The 22,322-nt window shown below is 39.3% G+C and overlaps 1 protein-coding gene across 2 annotated transcripts in view; it reads left to right on the forward strand.

The window, feature by feature from the left end:
- Ubr1 (ubiquitin protein ligase E3 component n-recognin 1) overlaps positions 1 to 22,322 on the forward strand; it is a 129,113-nt gene that overhangs the window by 54,088 nt on the left and 52,703 nt on the right. For both annotated transcript variants that reach the window (XM_038329994.1, XM_038329995.1), the window contains exons 14-25: positions 169 to 297; positions 4,961 to 5,141; positions 5,999 to 6,060; positions 6,321 to 6,431; positions 10,374 to 10,439; positions 10,681 to 10,782; positions 12,797 to 12,860; positions 16,039 to 16,163; positions 17,239 to 17,291; positions 18,339 to 18,441; positions 19,559 to 19,607; positions 20,897 to 21,051. In XM_038329994.1, coding sequence (XP_038185922.1) covers positions 169 to 297; positions 4,961 to 5,141; positions 5,999 to 6,060; positions 6,321 to 6,431; positions 10,374 to 10,439; positions 10,681 to 10,782; positions 12,797 to 12,860; positions 16,039 to 16,163; positions 17,239 to 17,291; positions 18,339 to 18,441; positions 19,559 to 19,607; positions 20,897 to 21,051 — 1,200 coding nt within the window. The remainder of the gene's footprint in view (positions 1 to 168; positions 298 to 4,960; positions 5,142 to 5,998; positions 6,061 to 6,320; positions 6,432 to 10,373; positions 10,440 to 10,680; positions 10,783 to 12,796; positions 12,861 to 16,038; positions 16,164 to 17,238; positions 17,292 to 18,338; positions 18,442 to 19,558; positions 19,608 to 20,896; positions 21,052 to 22,322) is intronic.

A 22,322-nucleotide genomic window follows, 5' to 3' on the forward strand; every position in this document is an offset into this window, starting at 1 on the left:
ATGAACTGTGTACTCCTGAAACCTTGTGTTCTATCTCATATATTCTGTAGTTTACCAGCCATGTTAAGTTACTGTGCGTTTATGAATATAAATCCTTGTATATTTATATTTTCCCATAAGGGAACAGCGACAAAAAAGGGCCATGGACTGACTGCTCTTTCCTTCCAGGGAATGGAAGAAATCAGGAGACAAGTTGGGCAGCACATTGAAGTAGACCCTGACTGGGAGGCTGCCATTGCTATACAAATGCAGCTTAAGAATATTTTGCTCATGTTCCAAGAGTGGTGTGCTTGTGATGTAAGTCAAAGATTTGGTAGTAGGATTAGTACCTTTGTAAGTGCTCTAATAGTTATTAGTAGCATAGTTTTGTGCTATAGCTTCATTGATGTAAAAGTTTATAATGTGACAGCCTTAGATACTTAAAATTATATTATTAAGTATGGAAAGAAAATTCATTCTTCTGTATTTGTTTAGAAAATGTATCCCATGGTAGTTCACTTATTTAGGAGAATTACAAAGTTTAAAAGTATCTGCCTTAGGGCTAGAGAAATGGTTCATCTGTTCAGAGTCCTTAATGACTTTCCAGAGGACCTGGCTTCAATTCCCAACATTCATATGGTGGCTTATAACCATCTGTAATTCCATCCATGGGATCTGACACCCTCTTCTGGCCTCCACAGGTAGTGTACATACATGATACACAGATGAATGATGAAACAGCCATACGCATACAAATAATAAAGTAGTTTTTTAGATGTGTGTTGGGACCGCTGGAAAGATGTTTCAGTGTAGGAGTGCATGGTGCACAGGACCCACATTTGTTCCCCAGCACACACCGTGCACCTTACAGCCACCTACAGCTACATTTTCAGGGGACTCTCGCACCTCTGGCCTTCTTGGGCAACTGTACATATGTGTACATACTACACACACACACACACACATACATATTTAAAGTAAAAATAAATCTTTTTAAAAAAATGTATGTCTTAGGTGTGGTGGTATATACATATAATCCTAGCACTTGGGAGGCTAAGGCAAGAGGATTGCTCCGAACTTCAAGACCAGCCAGAACTATATATCAAGACCCCTTTGAAACTTATCCATCCCAAATTTTCTCATATATATTTATGAATTTATTTAAAAATGATTAATAGTATGATAAATTGCACCATGAAGATTTTAAAATATTTTGAGAATAGAGAGGAATTAATATTTATTTAATCACAAAGTTTCTTACATATTATCTTAATCCACTTAAAATGACTTTAATTTATGAAATAAATGTATTTCTTAACCAACAATTTTAGACCATAACCCTTTGTCTATAGAGATCCAATCCTAGTATAGGGAGATAGCTTAGTCAGTAAAATGCTTGCCATGAAAGCATAAGGACCTGAGTTCTATTGAGCTCCAGCATCCACATAAAAAGACAGCCAAAGTGTTGTGTGCTTGTAATTCTAGCAGAGGGAGATGGGGTAGAGACATGAGCTTCCCTGGGGCTCTCTGGCCAACCATACTATTAGATAAGTCGATAAGTCTGGGATCTAGTGAAAAACGCTATCTCAGAAAACAGGGTTCCTGAGGTTCCTGAGGGATAACAACCAAGGTTACCTTTGTATCCATAGGCACATGCATGGACACATTACTCACACACACGCGCGCGCATACACACACAAATAACCCCAAAGATCCCCCCTGCAAGAGAATATGACTTCATTCATTCATTCATTCATTCATTTGTGTGTGCCCATTTGTACATGTGTAGAGACTAGATGTTGACATTGGGTGTCTGTCTTATTGAGGCAGTGTCTTTCACTGAATCCGGGCCTTACCATTTCAGCTAGACTGGTTGGCCAGCAAACCCTCTGGGATCTCTTGTCTCTGCTCCCCAGCACTGTGGTTATAGGTAGCCACCAGATTCAGTTTTTTTTTTTTTCTTTCTTTTTGGTTTTTTGAGACAGTGTTTCTCTGTGTAACAGCTCTGACTGTCCTGTAGATCAGGATAGTCTCAAACTCACAGAGATCCAGGGTGCTGGGATTAAAGGCATATGCCACCACCACCCAGCTTTTATTTTGGTACTTGAGATCCAAACTTGGGTTCTTCACACAGCAAGCCATCTTTGTAGCAAATACTCTTTTATTTTTACTGAGAAATTTGACATTTTCTGAATCCGTTCCACCATTTCCTCCAGTTTTCTGTACAGTCCTCATGATCTGACGAGGGCTCTGTCACCACTCTGTCTCCACCTTTTCCTTCTTACCTAAAATCAATGCCTTTCTCAAGGCTCCTGCTTCCAGTTATGGTGCTTTTCCCGGAATTTGTCTCCTTGGCTGTCTCCATTCCTTGTTTTCTCCCCCACTCCCTCTGGTGCCTGTGGCACAAAGGACCCTTCCTTGCTTTTGTCGCCTCCTTACACTGCATTCTTCTTCATTTTTCCTTTTCCTTCTGTGACTAGCAGAAGTCACAGGTTCAATGTGACAGTCTCTTCAGATACAATAGACTTAATTTAGTGTGGTAGCTTTATAAAACAGGACAGGAGTCTTGGCCAGCAACTAACAGAACATATCCTTTGGCTCCTCATCCTCAGGAAACAGCATGCAGGTAGGAGATTCTGTCCAGGGGTGTGGGTCACCATCACATCACCTCCATCTTCTGACGTCATCTGTCTGTCTGTCTGTCTATCTACCTATTGTCTGTCTGTCTGTCTGTCTGTCTGTCTGTCTACTTACCTGTCTGCCTGCCTACCTACCTACCTACCTACCTACCTACTATCTGTCTGTCTACCTACCTACCTACCTACTATCTATCTGTCTACCTACCTACCTACCTACCTACTATCTATCTGTCTGTCTACCTACCTACCTACCTACCTATTATCTACCTACCTACCTACCTACCTATTATCTGTCTGTCTACCTACCTACCTACCTACCTATTATCTGTCTGTCTACCTACCTACCTACCTACCTACCTATTATCTGTCTATCTAACTACCTACCTACTATCTATCTGTCTGTCTACCTACCTACCTACCTACTATCTATCTGTCTGTCTACCTACCTACCTACCTACCTACCTACTATCTATCTGTCTGTCTACCTACCTACCTACCTACCTACTATCTATCTGTCTGTCTACCTACTATCTATCTGTCTACCTACCTACCTACCTACCTATCATCTGTCTGTCTATCTATCTATCTATCTATCTATCTATCTATCTATCTATCTATCATCTTTATATCTATAATAAATATAATATGTGTGTATGTATATAAATCATATAAAATACTATCTTTACACATTAGGTCTCAATATTTCTTTAGAATTTGATTCTCTTCCTATCAATGGATTAGAAATATTTTTAGAAAAAAATAAGTAACTCATTTAATAAGCATATTTATAAGTCTATTCTTGGTCTTCACATTCCTTAGGGTTTTTTTTTTTCTGTAGTGTTGACTTGAGTTAAATTCTTAGATCATCTTGATCCCCCCCTCTGGTTTTCACAGGCCTACACAATCCTAATAGTTTGTCAGTTATCAGCTCCAAGTAGTGGTCACCTTTCTTCCAATTCTTACTACTTGCCAAAAGAGTTTCCCAAATATTCCCTTTATAAAGGTCTTTCGTGTCTTCTACTTAATTAAATTAATTAATTAAAGGGATAAGTTACCCTTTGTGTGCCAAATGGTTGTACTTAAATTAATATATTTTTATATTTCAAACTCAGAATATCTTAAATTGATTTATCACTTCCTTCAGTTTCGAAGTTATATTTGCTTATCCTGACTCCCCTTGTTCTATTGTTGTTTTTCCATACAAGAAATTTCAGAGCCTACATATTCTGTGTGTTTGTTAATCAATATACTGATACCTAAGAAGAGTGTTCCCAAAATGTATTTGACAATGGAGTTTTTTTTTCTTCAAGATAAAACTAGTGTGGGAAGCACTGTATTAAGTAACCTGAATGACTGTGCTTCTCTTTTCCACCAGACTTACTTAGATTTAATTCTTCTGCATCCCAAATGTATATCATCTTCCTGGTAGTGGTTGTGGCTCCTCACTTTATCCTTTTCTTTCTTCACCTTTGATGACCCACATTAATTCTTGAAAAATAAACCGGTTCCATTACTCTTCACACATTGTCAATATATTTACATATTGCAGTATTTCCAGTGTAACATTCATTAACTCCATACATAAAACCTTTGATTCCCTTATTTTTCTTTTCCTTTTTAAAAGATATTAGAATGCCTCCTCATTTTTCCTCTTGCTTAAATTCTTTTTGTATGTATGTATGTGTGGTATGAGGATTCAAACCTAGGGATTTTTGTATTAGAAACATCTGGATGTGTTGGCACATGCCTTTAATCCCAGCACTTGGGAGGCAGAGAAAGGTGAATCTCTTTGAGTTCAAGGCCAGTTTGGTCTAAAGGGTGAGTTCCAGGATAGCCAGGACTGTTACACAGAGAAATCCTATCTTGAAAAGCAGAAAAAGAAAAGAAAGGAAGAAAGAAACGTGTGTTCTGCCAGTTACTTTTCAATTCCCTTAGAAAACACCACTCCACCCCCATGTGCTTGCACATGCATGTGTGTATGTGTATTTTCTCTCCCTTCAGCATTGCTAAGGACTCACACATAGTACGTCAGAGCTGCATCCCTAGACAAATACTGCGGGGTTTTTTAGAACCCACTGAAAAGCTGCTTTCAAAAGTATGTCTTCCCAATTTACACTTTTTCTTTTTAACATAATTAATTTATATCATTTAAGTGGTGCCTACAATTTTTACTCTGATTATAAATATTTATATTTTATATTTCCTCTGGTTTTACGTCCTATGGAGGTAGCCCTGGGACTACATAAAACAGTTTTGTACTTATATTTAATAAATATTTATTGAGATAGTGGGTGACAAAGTAGCTAACTTGTCAATATATTTGTATTTTTCTTTTCCCTTAGGAAGATCTCTTACTAGTGGCTTATAAAGAATGTCACAAAGCTGTAATGAGATGCAGTACAAATTTCATGTCTAGTACCAAGACAGTAGTACAATTGTGTGGTCATGTTTTGGAAACCAAGTCCTACAAAGTGTCTGAGGATCTTGTAAGCATACATCTACCCCTCTCTAGAACACTTGCTGGTGAGTATTTCTTGCCTTTTATGTATCTGTGATACATTTTGTAGATACTCTGAGTAGTAGTACTTTTCTTTTTCCTTTGTTCAATATAGTCCCATTAGGTACTGGCGTTAAAGACTGTCATTATTTCTATCCTTTGAGAGCTGTCACCACAGCATTTATCTAAGTATAAATACTTTTCTAAGTATAAACTTGGTAGTCCATCAACCACCCAAATTTTAAATATTTATAAATGTTGATTTTATATCACTTTATACCAAAATTGAGATTAAATTTAAATTCTTTTGGTATTTCTTTTTTATCTTTTACATTACATTTGAGTATTTATTTCTGTTATGGATGGGGACAATGTGCAATGGTGAATGTATGGTGACCAGAAGATAAGTTTTCTTCTTATGGGAGTTTGTTTTCTTCTGCCACCATGTGAGCTCTAGAGATTCAACTTGGGTCACTGGGCTTGACAAAAAAAAAAAAAAAAAAAAAAACCACCTTTACTTACTTACTGAGCCATATTTCTTTAAGAGTAGAATAAACATTTGGAGAGGCGGACTTTTAGTTTTATATGACGTATATACAATGTAAGTTTTTGGTAATACTGTATTTCAAAATTAGAAGTTAATTGTTTCCATTTTGGAGTATCACTTGTAAGCTTAGTAAGCATGTGTGTGTGTTGGAGCTTGGAGTGTGGAGACTGAACCTAAGGCTTCCTGCACACTAAGCATGTGCTCTGTGACTAAGATAAATCCTCATCTCTAGTGAAAATACATTTCAATAATCTAACTTTCCAATCTTGATGAGTTAACTAAAAATACACTAATAGGGTTTAATTGTTTTCCTGTTTTCTTTTAAACATGATTTAGGTCTTCATGTACGTTTAAGCAGACTAGGTGCTGTTTCAAGACTGCATGAATTTGTGCCTTTTGTAAGTGACTCTTAAGTATTGAGTTGTTTATATCCTGTTTCTGGTCATCTCCATTGGTGGGTGGGAAAGAAAATCATATTTTTAACCCCTCTGAATAGTCACATTTAGTCACTTCACAGCTGAATATATCATGTAGAAATCTGAATAACAAAAAGACTTGAAAGGCATTGAGGGGAAGGTCTTCCATTTTACAGATTTCTTGCTTAATTCGAGGCATGTGTAGTATGAGAAATAATGCTCTCGACCTCGCTGTGTTCCAGGAGGGCTTGCACATAGACGTCCTAGTGGAGTACCCTTTGCGCTGTCTGGTGCTGGTTGCCCAGGTTGTTGCTGAGATGTGGCGGAGAAATGGGCTCTCTCTCATTAGTCAGGTATGGCACACACATCTGTGAATGAGGTTTTTTTTTTTTTAAGTGACTTGTCCATAGAGTTTGCCAAATATTTACTTTTATTCTCTTGTGTCATCTCTTAGATATGAAAATTCTGAGGCTCCTATAAGTATTCCCCCTTTTTCCTATTTACTATTTATCTCATCTGAATTATAAGAAGCTAGGGTGCTTGTGTAGATAGGCGAAAGCCAGCAGTGCACAGGAGTCTCCATTAACTTATCCTTTTCTAAGGTTTATCTCAATTTGAGACATTGAGTCTTCCCACCATCTGTCCTATTTTCATTTTAATTTGTGTGTGTGTGTGTGTGTGTGTGTGTGTGCGGATGTGTTGCCTTCTTGTGTTTCTGAGCATCATGTATGTCATGCAGTTTCCATTGGAGATCAGAAGAGGGCATCATATCCCCTGGGACTAGAGTTAGAGATGGTTGCCAGCCTCTTCATGTGGGTTGTTGGAGGTCAAAGCCAGGTCCTCTGGTAGGGCAGCCAATGCTCTTACTCCCAGAGCCATCTCTCCAGCTCTCTATTTGTTTCTTTGCTGTTGTTTTTGTTTTGTTTCTATGGTGGTTATTGAATATTAGAGGTAAGCACTCACCATCTGCCCAAAGGGTACCCTATAGCTTAAGAGTATAACTCAGTGCTAAAATCTCTTTGTGCAGATCTGAATTCAGCCCTCAGCACCATTTAAAAATTACAACAATGGCTACTTTAATTATATTTCTTTCTATTTTAGGGAAATAGGGAGAAGTGCTTTTCCTAAAAGATTAGGAAACAGACTTTAAAAAAAAAACCCATAATTTGTTATTGAGTCTTTGGGACTTTCACATCATGTACCCCAATCTTGCTCACTCCCATCTCCTCCATGTCCTCCCCTCACCCCTACATCATCCCCCCAAAAAAGACTCCCCAAAATCAATTAAAAACAAAACAAGCAAAAAATCACCTCACTTCTCCATCTTTTCAACACCCCTTCATTCATTCTAGTGGCATTGGGTGCTGTGGTGTGTCATGCGGTAAACTCTTGCCCAATCAGCCCTATCTGAAAAATGTTCATTGCAGTGAGTCATTGGGCTGGTTCAAGGCCTCTGGCACACCATCACTGTCACTGGATCCTCACCAAAACACCTCTTGAATACCCTGCTGTTGCCCCGAGTAATGGGAATCCTGTAGCTATAGTTCTGCAGGACAGTCCCTTCACTTCCTCCAGTAGGTCATAGATGGGATAGTGTTAGGGTGAGCTAACCCCAAGGCTTATGATGTGGGTCTTTCTGGACCACTGGGACCGCCTCCCTCGGGCAAGGCACAGAGCCAGCTCTCCTAGTACCTAGGGGCCAGCTCTCCCACCCCCATGGTGAGGAGCGGGGCTATCTCTCCTAAGTAGGGAGGGAACTGCTGCAGTGACCAGTGACGGGCAGGGCCAGCTATCCCTGGGCCAGTGAGAGGCACAGCAAGCTCAGCATGGCCTTCAAATTTCAACATGCTTGGTTCCTATGACCCCTGTGGTAACACAGGCCATGGACACCATCCCAGAATCCAGCTGCAGCGGTACCACAGACCCAGGCATGGCCTGAGCATCACTATGGCCCCGGTAGCAGCCCAGGCCACCCATATCACTATGGCTCCTGCAGCAGCAAGGCCCTCTGACACCAGCATGATCTCAGGTGACTGTCCAGACCCTGGTCATTCTTATAGCTATCAGTGGTACATCAACTCGGACCCTGGCTGCTGCTGGACCATGGACCCAGACATAGCCCTAGGCAGCATCTTGGACCCAGACAATCCCATGGCTCCATGTGGCAGTGCAGCCACCCAAATAATTTTGTCCCCAGTGGCAGCATGACCCTCAGACACCAACATGGCCACATATTGTGGCCTAGACTCTGGACATCCATATGGCCTTTGGTGGCACCACAAGCCACAAATATCAACACAGACTCTGACTGTGGTAGGACCATGGACCTAGACACGGTCCCCATTAGCAGCCTGGACTTGAATGTCATCCTGTCCCCAGGTGTCAGCACAGGCCACTCAGATCAGCATGGTCCTAGCTGCACCATGACCCTCAGATTCTCACCTGACCCAGGTATTTTCACAGCCTTTGCTGGTATTGGGAGCCACAGATATCAACGCAAACCCTGGCTGCAGTAAGACCATGGACCTAGACATGGCCCCACACTGCACTTTACCATGGCTCTGAGTGGCAGCACAGGTCATCCAGGCCCTCAGATACCAACATCATCCGTCTGACCAGACCCCAGTTATCTGCACCACTGTCAATGGTTACTGAAGCCATTTACACCAACATAGACCCTGGGTGTTGCCTGTCGTTTTCCCCCCTCCATCGTGTCCCCTGGTGTCAGCACAGCCTTTGGACACCAAAATGGCCACATGTATTGGCCTAGACCCTGGACATCCCTACAGCCTTGGTCTCAACATGGATTGTAGATGTCAGCGTAGACTCCGGCTATGGCAGAATCACGGCCCAGATGTCACCCTGGTTCCGGGTTGCAAGCAGGCTAGTCAGCATGAACACATTCCTCACTGCCCTTGCCTCTTCCAGTCTGCCTCTTTCCACAGCATACAAACCGTTCCGCCTCTCTCTCTCTCCCATTTCTCCACCATGTATTTGTTCATCATCATGGAACCCACCTGCCCACCCTTCAGACAGCCTTGACTCTGAGGACGCAGGCTGTCTGGTGGGTATCTTTCTCTCATCTAAGCCTCATGGCATCAGAAAGGCTATAGATGCCTTCAGTAGCGTGGACCGGGCTACCTTGTGAATGTCTTGCCTGCCAGAGCTGCATGGCCGGCAACAGACTTTTAAAGATATCACTTAGAAGAAAACTGGTGTTAGGATATTCTTCTTTCTCTCTCTCTCTTTCGGCGATACAGATTAAATTCACTGCCTTGTACATGGTAGGTAGACATCCTACCACCCATCTCCTGTTTCTTTTATTGTTGTTACTGTTGTTTTGGGACAGGGTGTTTGCAGTCCAGGCTAACCTCAAACATATGACAATCCTATCTCAGCCTCCTAAGTGCTGATATTACAGATGTGAACTGCTGCACCTACAGACTTTTTTTTTTTTTTCTGAGACAGGGTTTCTCTATAACTTTGGAGCCTGTCCTGGAACTCAAGCTGTAGAACAGGCTGGCCTCGAACTCACAGAGATCCGCCTGTCTCTGCCTCCCAAGTGCTGGGATTAAAGGTACGCATCTCCACTACTTGGCTGCACCTAGGGATTTATGTATTAGAAACATCTGCTGGGTATGGTGGCACACACCTTTAATCCCAGCACTCCGAAGGTAGAGTAAGGTGGATCTTTGAATTTGAGGCCAGCCTGGTCTACAGAGTGAGCTCCACAACAGCCAGAGCTACATAGAGAAACTCTGTCTTGGGGCTAGGAAAAAGAAAACTTTTGTCAGAAGGCAGCTTAAAGGTATTGCTTTTCTCCTTCCGCCATCTGGGTCTTAGGGATTTAACGCAGGGTGTAGGCTTGGCAGCATCTTCACCTGTTGAGCCATCCAACTGAGACCCTGTTGTTAAGAATTTTGTCCGAGGGCTGAAAGATATGTCTGTGGGTAAATCACTTTTTGCACAAGCATGAGGGAGGACCAGAGCTTGGGGTCTAGCATCCACATAAGTCAGGTGGACTCACAGCCCCTGTTATCCTAGCTGTAGGAGGCTGAATCAGGGAATCCTCACAGCAAGCTGGCTAGCTAGAGTAGCCAGATCAGGGAGCGCTGGTTCTGATCTGAGAGATCCTGACTCTGTGTACAAAGTGACAGCTACTGAGGAATACAGCTGATGTTAACATCTGGTCCACACACCCATCCTTCTACATGTAAACAGATGCAATACATGGCGAAAGAAGATTTTCGTTTCAAGTAAATCCCTTTAGCGTCTGTCTGCCATTTCTCTTACAGGTTTTTTATTACCAGGATGTTAAATGCAGGGAAGAAATGTATGATAAAGATATCATCATGCTTCAGGTTAGATTTTCATTTTCTTTTTATGTTTTTTATTTTTCATATATTTCTTATATTTCTTAAAATAAGAGGAAACACTGTAAGTTGAGTTTGTCTCTCCTTTAACTGAACACGGTAGCATAGAAATAGAATGGGCAATCTATTATCATCTTCAAAACTATTTTGTAGTTTTCTGAAGGGATTATTAAAGACAAGTGTTCCTCCACTTAACATATAGAAATGTGACTTTCAATTTCATTCACAGATTGGAGCTTCTATAATGGATCCCAACAAGTTTTTGTTACTGGTACTTCAGAGGTATGAACTAGTCGATGCTTTTAACAAGACCGTATCCACGAAAGACCAGGTAAGCAATGGAGATTGGTATGTGAATTAACTGCAAAGGAAATATCATTGTCACAATTTAGTTATATTTTAAAAGCATCTTTTTTTTTGCATATTCAGTTAGCCTTCCATATCTGGATTCTGCATCTACAGATACATCATACTAGGGATCAGATATTTTTTAAATTGTATCTATACTAATATATAAGCTTTTTTCCTCAAACAGTGCTATACAACCACTATTTAGATGACATTTACATTTGTATTAGGTATTATAAGTGTGTAGGTCATACATGGATACTACTACATCGTTTTACAATGGACTTGAGCATCCTTGGATTTTGGTGTCTTGGTTGGAATGTCCTAGATGTCTAGGAGCCATGGTGTATCTCATACTCTGGAACAGCTATACCTCCAAACAAACATATGTGCACATAGAATTCACAAATACACAAACATATGTACTCCTTTTTACTCTAGAAAACCTAGGCTCTGTATAGATCAACAAAGAAAAGAAATGTTGTTTAACATATTTTCTTCAGAAAATAAAGTGCCAGTAATTTGTTTGTTTTTAAAGCAAAAGCTTTATTCTGTGTGTACCATTTTATAATTGTAGCCTGTGCTTAACAAAATATTATGGTAGGATTGTTTTTCTTCAAACTGAATAAAGTCCATGCTCAAACTCAGAGATCTGCCTGCATCTTCCTCTCAAGTGCTGGGATTAATGGTATGCACCACCACCCTATTTATCATTTTTTTTTTTTTTTCCGAGACAGGGTTTCTCTGCAGCTTTTTTAGAGCCTGTCCTGGAACTAGCTCTTGTAGACCAGGCTGGCCTCGAACTCACAAAGATCCGCCTGCCTCTGCCTCCCAAGTGCTGGGATTAAAGGCGTGCGCCATCACCGCCCGGCCCTATTTATCATTTTTACATATCATTTTTAATGACTGTATAACACTTCCATTGCATGCAGAAAGCATTATGCTTTTTGCTTTGTTTTGTTTTTCGAGACTGAGTTTCTCTCTGTAGCTTTGGAGCCTGTCCTGAAACTCACTCTGTAGATCAGGCTGACTCACAGAAATGCACTTGCCTCTGCCTCCTGACTGTGAGATTAAATCTTATACTACCACTGTCCATCCCAAGCATTATACTTTCGTCTTATTACTAAAGTTTTCCTAATTTTGATATTGCAAACATCTGTAACAGAAGTATTAAATACACATGTCTAATTATTTTAAGATGAGTTTTGTATGTAAATTTGATGAATAAAACTGCTTGATTTTTCTTTAGGTTTTTAGTAAGTATTGACAGATTGGTGCCTGCACACTTCTGACAGCATGAGGGTTTCATTGTCACCTCTGCATTGTTTTCATAGTTGAAGTACTAGCTTATAAAGTAACCCTGCCTTTTTGTTTGTTTGCTTTTTAAGACAGGGTTTTTCTGTGTCCCTGACTGTCCTGGAACTCACCCTGTAGACTAGGCTGGCCTTGAACTCAGAAATCCACTTGCCTGAGCTTCAGGAGTGGCTGGGATTAAAGTATGCACCACCACCTAGCAAAACTGAGGGTCTTAAATTTATTAAATTCCATTGCTTTATTCTTCTAACTTAGAAGTCACTTACAAAGGCCCAAAGAATAAACTAAAGAAAGGAAATTAATTTTTAGTCACTTTATACTTCATGACAATTAACTGATTTTATCAGTAGAACTCGTTCATGTTTTAGGGATGGGTAATCTTATCACCTAGGACATCTACTTTAAGCCACTTTCTCACTCTCCCGGTAAGACAGAAACTAATAGTAGGGAAAGGAAAAGATTAGAATTTGTTTGATTTAGGACAAATAACAATATGGAGGTAATGAAGAAAGTTACAGTTTAAGAGCTGTTATTGAATACTTTATGTGTCAGATGGAAGCTTTGACACCTACTTATTGCTGTGCTCTGAAGAAAGCTCTAGTCTAGATGGGCCGTGAGTCAAATTAAGAAATGCAGACTTGAAGTTTTGTGGTTCTTATGTAACTATTTTTTTAATTCTATAGGATTTGACTAAACAGTATAATACATTAATAGAAGAAATGCTTCAGGTCCTCATCTATATTGTGGGTAAGATTAAAATGTTTTGAAATGGAACATGATTTACCTTTTAGAGAATGTTAAATAAAATATAATGGGCAGTTGTCTTTTGTTGCACATGCTACATAAAATATCAGAGATTAATGTGACCAGTGTGATGGATAGATTTAGAAAGTTCTCTAAAACATGAACCTTGCATGTTTTTTCTCAGTATTGGAGATCAAACCCAGGGCCTTCCACATGTTAGGCAAGTGCTCTACCACTAAACTAAACTACATCCCCAGTAACCTCTTAATTTTTATACTTGACTTTTATTGTTGGGCTTTGAAGGTCTAGGTACAAGTATCCTGACTAGAAATGTAGATTTTTTTTTTTAATTTACTTACTTTACATTCTTTCTGCAGTTTTCCTTCCCTCGTCTTCTCCAAGTCACCCTGCCTCCCCATCCTCTCCTTCTTCTTTTCTATTCAGAAAAGGGCAGGCCTCGCATGGTTATCAATAAAATATAGCATATTAAGCTGCAGTAAGACTAAGTACCTCCTCTTGTATTAAGGCTGGGCAAGGCAACCCAATATGAGGAATAGGTTCCCAAAGCCAGAAAAGAGTCAGAGACAATGCTCCCATTGCTAGAGTCACACAGATGACAAGCTATACAACCGTAGCATATGTGCAGACGGCTTAGGTCAGTCCCATGCAGGCTCCCTGGTTGTTGCTTCATTTTCTGTGAGCCCCTATGGGCCTGGGTTATTAATCTGCTAATTTAGTGCTAATATTTACATATGTACATGAAATTTAAATATATCCTGGGTCCAAGTTAAATGTTTTAATCATGCCATCCTTGCAAGTTACTTTGTGTAAATAGTAGAGTGAGAAGGATGGTGTGAGCTTCCCGTGTGAGTGCTGGGAACAACACTTGGCTCCTCTGCAAGAGCAGCCAGTGCTCTTAGCTAATGAACCACCTTTCGAGCTCCATTTCTGGCTTATAATGGGATTATATAAATAAGTAGAAATATTTGGGCTAGGAGTTAGATAATGAAGTCTTGGCCTTGCTTTCAGTTATTAAGAACTTGCTATATAATCTTTGAGTTTCAGATTCCTAATCCATACAGTGTGAAAGGAACCTACTCTAAGGTTGCTTCTGAGACTGTGATCCTGGGGGAGACCCCTTTGGTAAATATATATATGTATTTGAAAATTATAAAATTTACAAATGTGAAAATGAGTTATTATAAACAAATCATTTACCAATTCTTTATGAAATATGATTTAAAGAATATCTAACAGGATCTCTTATGGATATCATAATCTTTGTATAGATGTTACAGTGTTGAGAACTAGTGGTGAAAGCGGGTCATGAAGGCAGAGTGGAGGAGGATGAAAAAGGGAGACTGGTGGAAGGGAAATGGGATAGTGTGGGAGATGGATACAGTCAAAGTCCCTGATACAGCTGAGAGAAACTGTCCTTACGAAACCCATTGCTGTGTCTAATGAACGTATGTCAATGAAAGTTTCAGTAGGACCAGAGAAGTGGTTCAGATTGGTAAAGTGTCTACTGCACAGGCACAAGGACCTGAATTCACTTCCCAGTATGCCTATAAAAGCTAGAGAGGGAGGCAGCACACACCTGTAATCCCAGAACCGAGGAGATTAGGATAGGAGGATCCCTAAAGAGCAGGTTTGCCAGCAGGTTGGACTGTAACAATGAGCTCCAGATGCAGTGAGCCACCCTATCTTAGAAATAAGCAAAGAGCAAGGCCCCCAATGAAGACCCCGATATTGATTTCTGCCCCCCACATTCACATACCTAAATATATATATATGTATATATGTAATTTTTTATACAAAAATACATTAAAATATAGTAAGAGAAAACATATGTCATATGTTCAAATGTTTTAAGTCTTAAAAAGCAGTGGGCATTAGATATTATTGACACCAGCGACATTTCTATAGTTAATAGAGCAGTTTCTAATCTCTAATTGATAGGGTGTTTTGTTTAAGTATTTGTAACCTGGACCTGGGAATGTAGCTCAGTGGTAGAGTATGTGTCTAGCATGTGTAAGTACTGGACTTGATAAAATAAATACAATTTTTATCATGTAAGCCATTAATTTTATTTTTCAGTTTTCATTTTGTTTTTTATGTATTTATTTATTTTTCTGTCTGTGTCTTTCTTTCTCTGCCTGTGTGTGTGTGTGTGTGTGTGTGAGAGAGAGAGAGAGAGAGAGAGAGAGAGAGAGAGAGAGAGAGAGAGAGAATGCTGCTTGTCTGTATGTCTGAGTGAGTGTATGGGCACGTGTGTGTGTGTGTGTGTGTCTCTGTGTGTCTGTGTGTGTGTACTTATGCATATATGTGGAAGACAGAAGAGGCATCACATCAGTTCCCCAGAGTTGGTGCTTTTGAGCCACCTCCCTTGTTACACAGATAGTGGGACCCAAACTCTCTGTTATTGTACAAGAAAAGCTCTTAACCTCTGGGCCAGTTTTTCTGCCCCTGTTTTTTGGTTTGTTTTGTTTTTTTCCCAAGTTTGTTTTTACTTTATTTTTTTCCTCTTTTTTCTTTTTGAGACAGGGTCTCACTATGCAACTCTGACTGACCTGGAACTCATTATGTAGACCAGGCTTACCTCCAGCTCACAGAGATTTGCCTGCCTCTGCCTCATGCTTGCAGTGTTAAAGGTGTGTCTTGACATTCCTGACCTTAATGATTTATTATTATTTATTATTTATTATTTTTAGTGTAGGTGTGGTATGTGTGTGAGTATAGGTGCCCTTGAGTCCAGCAGTATTGGATCCCATGGAGCTGGATTAGCAGGTAGTTTGAGTGTTCTGATACAGCTTCTAGGAATAGAGCTTTGCTCCTCTGCAAGAGAAATACACGCTTGAACCTATTCAACCACCTTTCCAACTTATTGATTTGATTTTTGAAATCTGGTCTTATTCTGTGACCCAAGATAGCCTTTCAGTTGGTGATCCTCCTGTCTCAGCTTCCCAGGGCTGGTACTACAGTTAAAATCAGGGCTGGATTCTCAATGCGGTCTCTTTCAATAGATAGTTCTTTGTCTGATTTTGGGGAAATATTGAAATAATTTTGATTTGTCTGTTATAGACCTAATCTAATGCAGTGTTCTCAGTATAAGTGCATTTGTTAGAACGAAACTTAAATAGAAACCAATGAAACTTTCTGGTTTTGTTTTTCATGGTATTAGGGGAGCGTTATGTACCCGGAGTGGGAAATGTTACCAAGGAGGAAGTCATAATGAGAGAGATCACTCACTTGCTCTGCATTGAGCCTATGCCACACAGTGCCATTGCCAGAAACCTACCTGAGAATGTAAGTCTACTTTCCTTTCCTTTAAAAAAATTTTTATTTAAAATTTTTAATTATATGTGTATGGGTGTTTTGCCTACATGTTTCTAAGTGTTCCACATGCAAATTGGTATTCTTAGAGGGTGTTGGATCCCTTGGAACTGTAGCCATAGGCAATTGTGAGCCAACCTATGGGAACTAGGTCCTGAACCCGGGACCCCTGTAAGGGCAGCCACTGCTCTTAAACACTGAGACTTCTCTCTAAGAACTAAGTTTACTGTTCAGTTCCTCAAGATTGGGAGAGTTTGGGTTTTTGTTGTTGTTTGATTGGTTTGTTTGTTTTCTGTTTTTCTTTTTCTTCCTTCCCTATTTCTTTTTTTAATTGGAAGTTGACTTCAAATTTCAGGAAAATTTGCTAAACAAAATGACCCATATTTTTATCTTAGAGTTGTAAAGCAATTACTTTTCAGTTTTTAGTCATATAAACTTTAGTTCCAGGGAAGTGCTCTTGCCATGTGTTTCTGGTTGGAGGCTATTTATTTTGTTTTCTTTGCTTTCAAGGATTAGTAAAGCATGGACATGCACCTAATGTTGTGTATGAACATATAGTATATCACTACATAGGGCTTCTTTTTAAACACTGTCTATACAGCTGACTGGTAGAGTGCTTGCCATAAGGCCCTGGGTTAAATTAAAAACAAAACAAAACAAAAACAAAACAAAAAAACAAAAATGAAGAAGAAAAGGAAGGAGGATGGGAGCTAAAGATTGTGTGTGTGTGTGTGTGTGTGTGTGTGTGTGTGTGTGTGTGTGTGTACGTACATGTACACATATACATATGAAGGTAAACTCGGAGAGCTAACTTCTTGTGATACTTATACATAAGATTCTATATCTTAATAAATCAATTCCCTACAACATATTGGCTCCATATGTAGTTTTAATAAATAGTGCAGTTAATCTTTTAATTTATCATGTGTAGAGTACTTCACAGTACTTCAGTACTTTAGAGATGAAGTTTAAAATGTATTTGAGTTCCCACTAAGAAACAAAAATTCATTACCTAAAGGTAACAATGTCAAAAATGTTGTTTCAACAGGAAAATAACGAAACTGGCCTAGAGAATGTCATAAACAAAGTGGCCACATTTAAGTAAGTGTTTAATATCTGAGAGATAAACTGGTCTTTATTTTTATACCTGATACTTTGTAGAACATTTGAACTCTTCTGTAGAGCTCATAGGAATAAGAATGCAATGTGGAGTCGAGGAAAAAGAATGAGGGGTGCCCCAGGCACTAATTGTGTTTAATGATGAAATAATTAAATGTGTCTATTAATGAAACAAGGTTCTTAGTTTGGTAAATGGGAAATTTGTCTAGTGATAGTAGATGATTTAGACAGTAAACTAGTAAGACTATATGATAACTCTTTCCCAATCATTTGAAGCTATGACTTCATTTATTTATAATTTTTTTATTGTATATGCTAACTGTACTTTATAATCCTTACACACTTTGTTGTGTCTAAAGTAAAAATGTTAATTGAATTAATTCTTCACATTTGGAAAATTTATACTAATAATATATTTTGAGTTGTGATGGTATTATGTTTAGAGTGATATTACTAGTTCTAAATACCTTATAAAATAGCATGTTACTTCTTTCTCCTAGCAGTGGTTAATAATATTTTTCACTTAAGAATTGGATAGAAACTCAAAGATGTTAAGTATGGTGTTCTCTTTTAGGCGTGGTGCTTTTCCTACTACTGTGCTCAGTAGAGGATTGCACACTATTGTTAAAGCTATTTACTATTAATGATTTGTTTCTCTACCATTTGAGACTTGATCCTAAATCATGTTGTGTACTGTAGTTTAATAGGCGCCTTTATACCCAGAGGCTTTAAAAGAAGGATGGAAATCTAAGTAGGGCACACTGTCAGGCTCGGGTAGCAGAAAATAAACTTTCCCAGATTTGTTTGAATTTTATAACTATTGAGAGTACAATGTCACTGTTGTCAAGACTTTGCACTCAGTGTATAGTTTTTGTGTTACCATAGCAACTAAACTGATCATTTCTGAGATAAATTTTTTAGGAATCTTGAATTTTAGATCAGATTTTAGATTCTTACTTTGTTTTCAATATTGTGAAAACAAAACAAAATCAAAACCTGCTGTTGATTCCTGTGTTTTCTGTGCTCTAGGAAACCAGGTGTGTCAGGCCATGGAGTCTATGAATTGAAAGACGAATCACTTAAAGACTTCAATACGTACTTTTACCATTATTCCAAAACACAGCACAGCAAGGTAAAAAATAAGCCTGAAGGCCTGTATGTTTTTCTGAATCTAGAAAAGGGAGTTTCATGGTGGTTCCTGTTAGTAGAGAGGGTGGTAACTCATCCCAGAAAATCAGCAATCTAGTGTATCGACAATATTTAGGTTTTCTTGACTATACCAAAAATGTCTTGTAATTTATAGTTGTTACAGGAGAGAATAGCTCAACAGCACACCTTTCATTTGAGTCACATGTGCCACTGTTCTTTAGAACAATCCTCCCTCCCTCCCTCCCTCCCTCCCTCCCTCCCTCCCTCCCTTCCTCCCTTCCTCAGCAGTGACTGTTCTACAGAGGATTGGCGCATAATTTCTGTTGTTCTTAGGATAGATTGGTTTAGGTGATGGCTCATTTTGTTGACGTTTCTTAAACTGAGTAATTTTTAACAAAGTGGGAGAAGGAGAAAGCTGGATGCTCTCAACATTGTCTTGCTTGTTTGCTGGCATTGTGAGAAAGGCTACTCTACCATGGCTTCCTCTCCATGATCTCCTGAAACCAGGCATGAACTGGGCGAGATGCTGCTGCCCTTTAAGTCATGCTGTCTGGTATTCTCTCACAGCAGTGGAGTCGAATAAAGAAGCTTTCATTTAATAAAATAATTACATATGAATATGAATAAAGATAAAAGTTCCATACTGTCATGTGGGTTCTTGTACAGAATAGAAACTGGGAAGCCCTTCTGACCAAAAGAACAGGGCTAAGTTCTTTCTTTTTTATCTTTTTAAGTTTTTATTACATTTATTTATTATTTACTGGGGTATGGGTATATATCCAGAAGTCTGTTTATTCCTTCCATCACTTGGGTCTTGACCCAAGTCTTACTAGGTTGTAGGGACCCTGTACTGGCTGAGCCATCTCACAGCATGGACACTGGCTAAGTTCTCAATGAGAATCATACCTTACTCATCTTACGGTGTCCTTCCCTAGGACAATTTTTTGGCTTCTAGTCAAGATAATATTTTGCATACATTTTAAATTAGTATAAAGTACTTTACTGGATAGATCAATCTATTTGTTTTCAAGCAGTATTCCTTTCGTTTTGTGCTGGCTAAACAGTGTGTGTAATGATAGTTGTTACCTTTGCTTTAATAGGCTGAACATATGCAGAAGAAAAGGAGAAAACAAGAAAATAAAGATGAAGGTAAAATTGAGATTCTGAACTGATACATTTGGCTGTTTTCTGTGGGTGTTTTATTTTGTTGATTTGAGGGGAACAACTAAAGAGCTTCTTTGTGTTTACATATTAAGATGTGGCCAGGACACCTGGGAACCCCTCTAGAGTCAAGTTTCTGCCAACCCTAGAATGGCTCCCTTAACTAAGATGTATAATTCCTTGTTCCCATATCTACCCTTCCTATATCCCAACCATCCTATTCCCCCAAGCTCTTCCCATCCTCCACTTCACATTTTTCTCTCCCCATCCCCCCTCCCCCCATCCCACCCCACCCCCATGTTCCCATTTTTTGTCCGGCAATCTTGTCTACTTCCAGTATCCAGGAGGATAACTATATGTTTTTCTTTGGGTTCACCTTCTTATATAGCTTCTCTAGGATTTTTTTATGAATTATAGGCTCGATGTCCTTTATTTATGGCTAGAAACCAATTATGAGTGAGTACATCCCATGTTCATCTTTTTGGGCCTGGGTTACCTCACTCAGGATGGTGTTTTCTATTTCCATCCATTTGCATACAAAATTCAAGATGTCATTGTTTTTTACCACTGAGTAGTACTCTAATATGTATATATTCCACACTTTCTTCATCCATTCTTCCACTGAAGGGCATCTAGGTTGTTTCCAAGTTCTGGCTATTACAAATAATGCTGCTATAAACATAGTTGAACAAATGCTTTTGTAATATGATTGGGCATCTCTTGGGTAAATTCCCAACAGTGGGATTGCTGGGTCCAACGGCAGTGAACGTGAACTCTACAGCATGGACGGGCTCACTGTGAGCCTTGTCAGTTTGGTTGCTCACCTTCCTGGACTTAGGGGGAGCTGGGAGGACCTTGGACTTAACATAGTGAAGGGAACCCTGATGGCTCTTTGTCTTGGAGAGGGGTGGAGTGGGAGTATGGGTGGAAGGGAGGGGAGGGAAGGGGGAGGAGGAGGGGAGGAGATGGAAATCTTTAATAAAAAAAAAAAGAGAGAAAATAAATAAATAAAATAAATAAAAATTAAAAAAAAAGGTGTGGCCAACATAAATGACAGTGTTTACATTGTACGCAGGTTGAGTTTATTCTCAGAGACTGGTACAGCAGTTTACATTTCCTTTGACATTGATGTTTTCAGTGCTTTAAAGTAGAAATAAATCACATTATTTTGCATTTAAGCTATTAATTTTTATATTTGCAATTATGTATGTTAGGGTAACTCAAATAAAAATGTACCTGTTTGTCTCTCTTCCCCATTTATTCTGCTTCCCTAATAGCATTGCCACCGCCACCTCCTCCTGAGTTCTGCCCTGCTTTCAGCAAAGTAATCAACCTTCTCAACTGCGATGTCATGATGTACATTCTCAGGACCATATTTGAGCGGGCAGTAGACACAGATTCTAATTTGTGGACAGAAGGGATGCTCCAAATGGTATGTTTATCTGAAATACAATTCCTGGCTAATGTCAATCAGAACCCTATCAGAAACATGCTATTTAGGAATCTTTAAAGTGGTTGAACTGTGGCCTGTTTCTTTGTTGATACATTATCATGTTTTTATTATCCATAACATATTTTCAGAGATCTCTCTCTGTCTCTCTCTGTCTCTCTCTCTCTCTCTCTCTCTCTCTCTCTCTCTCTCTCTCTTAGATGTTCTCTAATGCTCTGATTACTTTCTGTACAGCAGCTGTGTTGTGCTAGGGGCAGTTAACCTTCCACTCCCTGCCCTTTGCTGTGCCCTCCCCTGCAAAGCTTCTGGGAAGTAGAATCCATTTGGTTGATGAGTTCTTTTGGAACATAATTTATTCCTATGCTATCTTAGGTACTATTCTCCAACTCTATTCAAATAAAGCTCCTTCTCCTGAGTATGGGGGAAAAAAGACGTCTCATCATGCTAGTAATAAATCCATTTCCCATTGCATCATGCATTTTCTTCTTTTTTTTTTTTTTCAAATTTTTATTTTATTTTTTCCTAGACAGAGTTTTCCTGTGTCACTGTGGCTGTTCTGGAACACACTGTTGACCAGGCTGGCCTCAAACTCAGATTCTCCTACCTCTACCTCCTGAGTGCTGGGATTAAAGGAGTGCATCACCAATGCCTGGTTGCATCATGCTTTTTATAGGCATCTATTTATATATTTTGTTTGCTTTGGTTATAGTGGTGCTGGGGAATGGCCCCAGGGTCATGACTGTGCTAGACCAGACCTCCACCACCAGGCCACACTCACAGTTCTTTTCCTTGTGTTTTGATACAAGGTCACACACTGAAGCACAGGGTGGACTCGAACTCCTCATGCCTAGGCTAGCTTTAATCTTGGGTCAATTCTCCTGCCTCCGTATCCTGAGGGCTGAGATTATACTTATTAGGCATCATACCTGACTTCTTGGAACTGCTAATTAATAAATTTCTTAATCCTGCTACTTTATGGTAACTATAACTATATTTATTTGATACCTACTCAGTTTTCTCTACCCCCATCTCCTTCTGGTTATTATTGGTCTGTAGGCTAATGCTCCATTTGTATCTCTGTGCTTATAACAGTGATAAATATCTGCAGTACTAGATTCAGTATTGTAGAGCTTTATTTAAACTTTATTTAAATTTCCCCATCTCCCAGTGTCCTCCTCAGGAGATAAACACTGTTAATGTTTCATATATTCTGGAAACTGTACCAACATAAGCACATAAAGGTATTTGTCATT

The sequence above is a fragment of the Arvicola amphibius genome, chromosome 5 (genome assembly GCF_903992535.2).
Source record: "Arvicola amphibius chromosome 5, mArvAmp1.2, whole genome shotgun sequence".
NCBI classification, from domain to species: Eukaryota; Metazoa; Chordata; class Mammalia; order Rodentia; family Cricetidae; genus Arvicola; species Arvicola amphibius.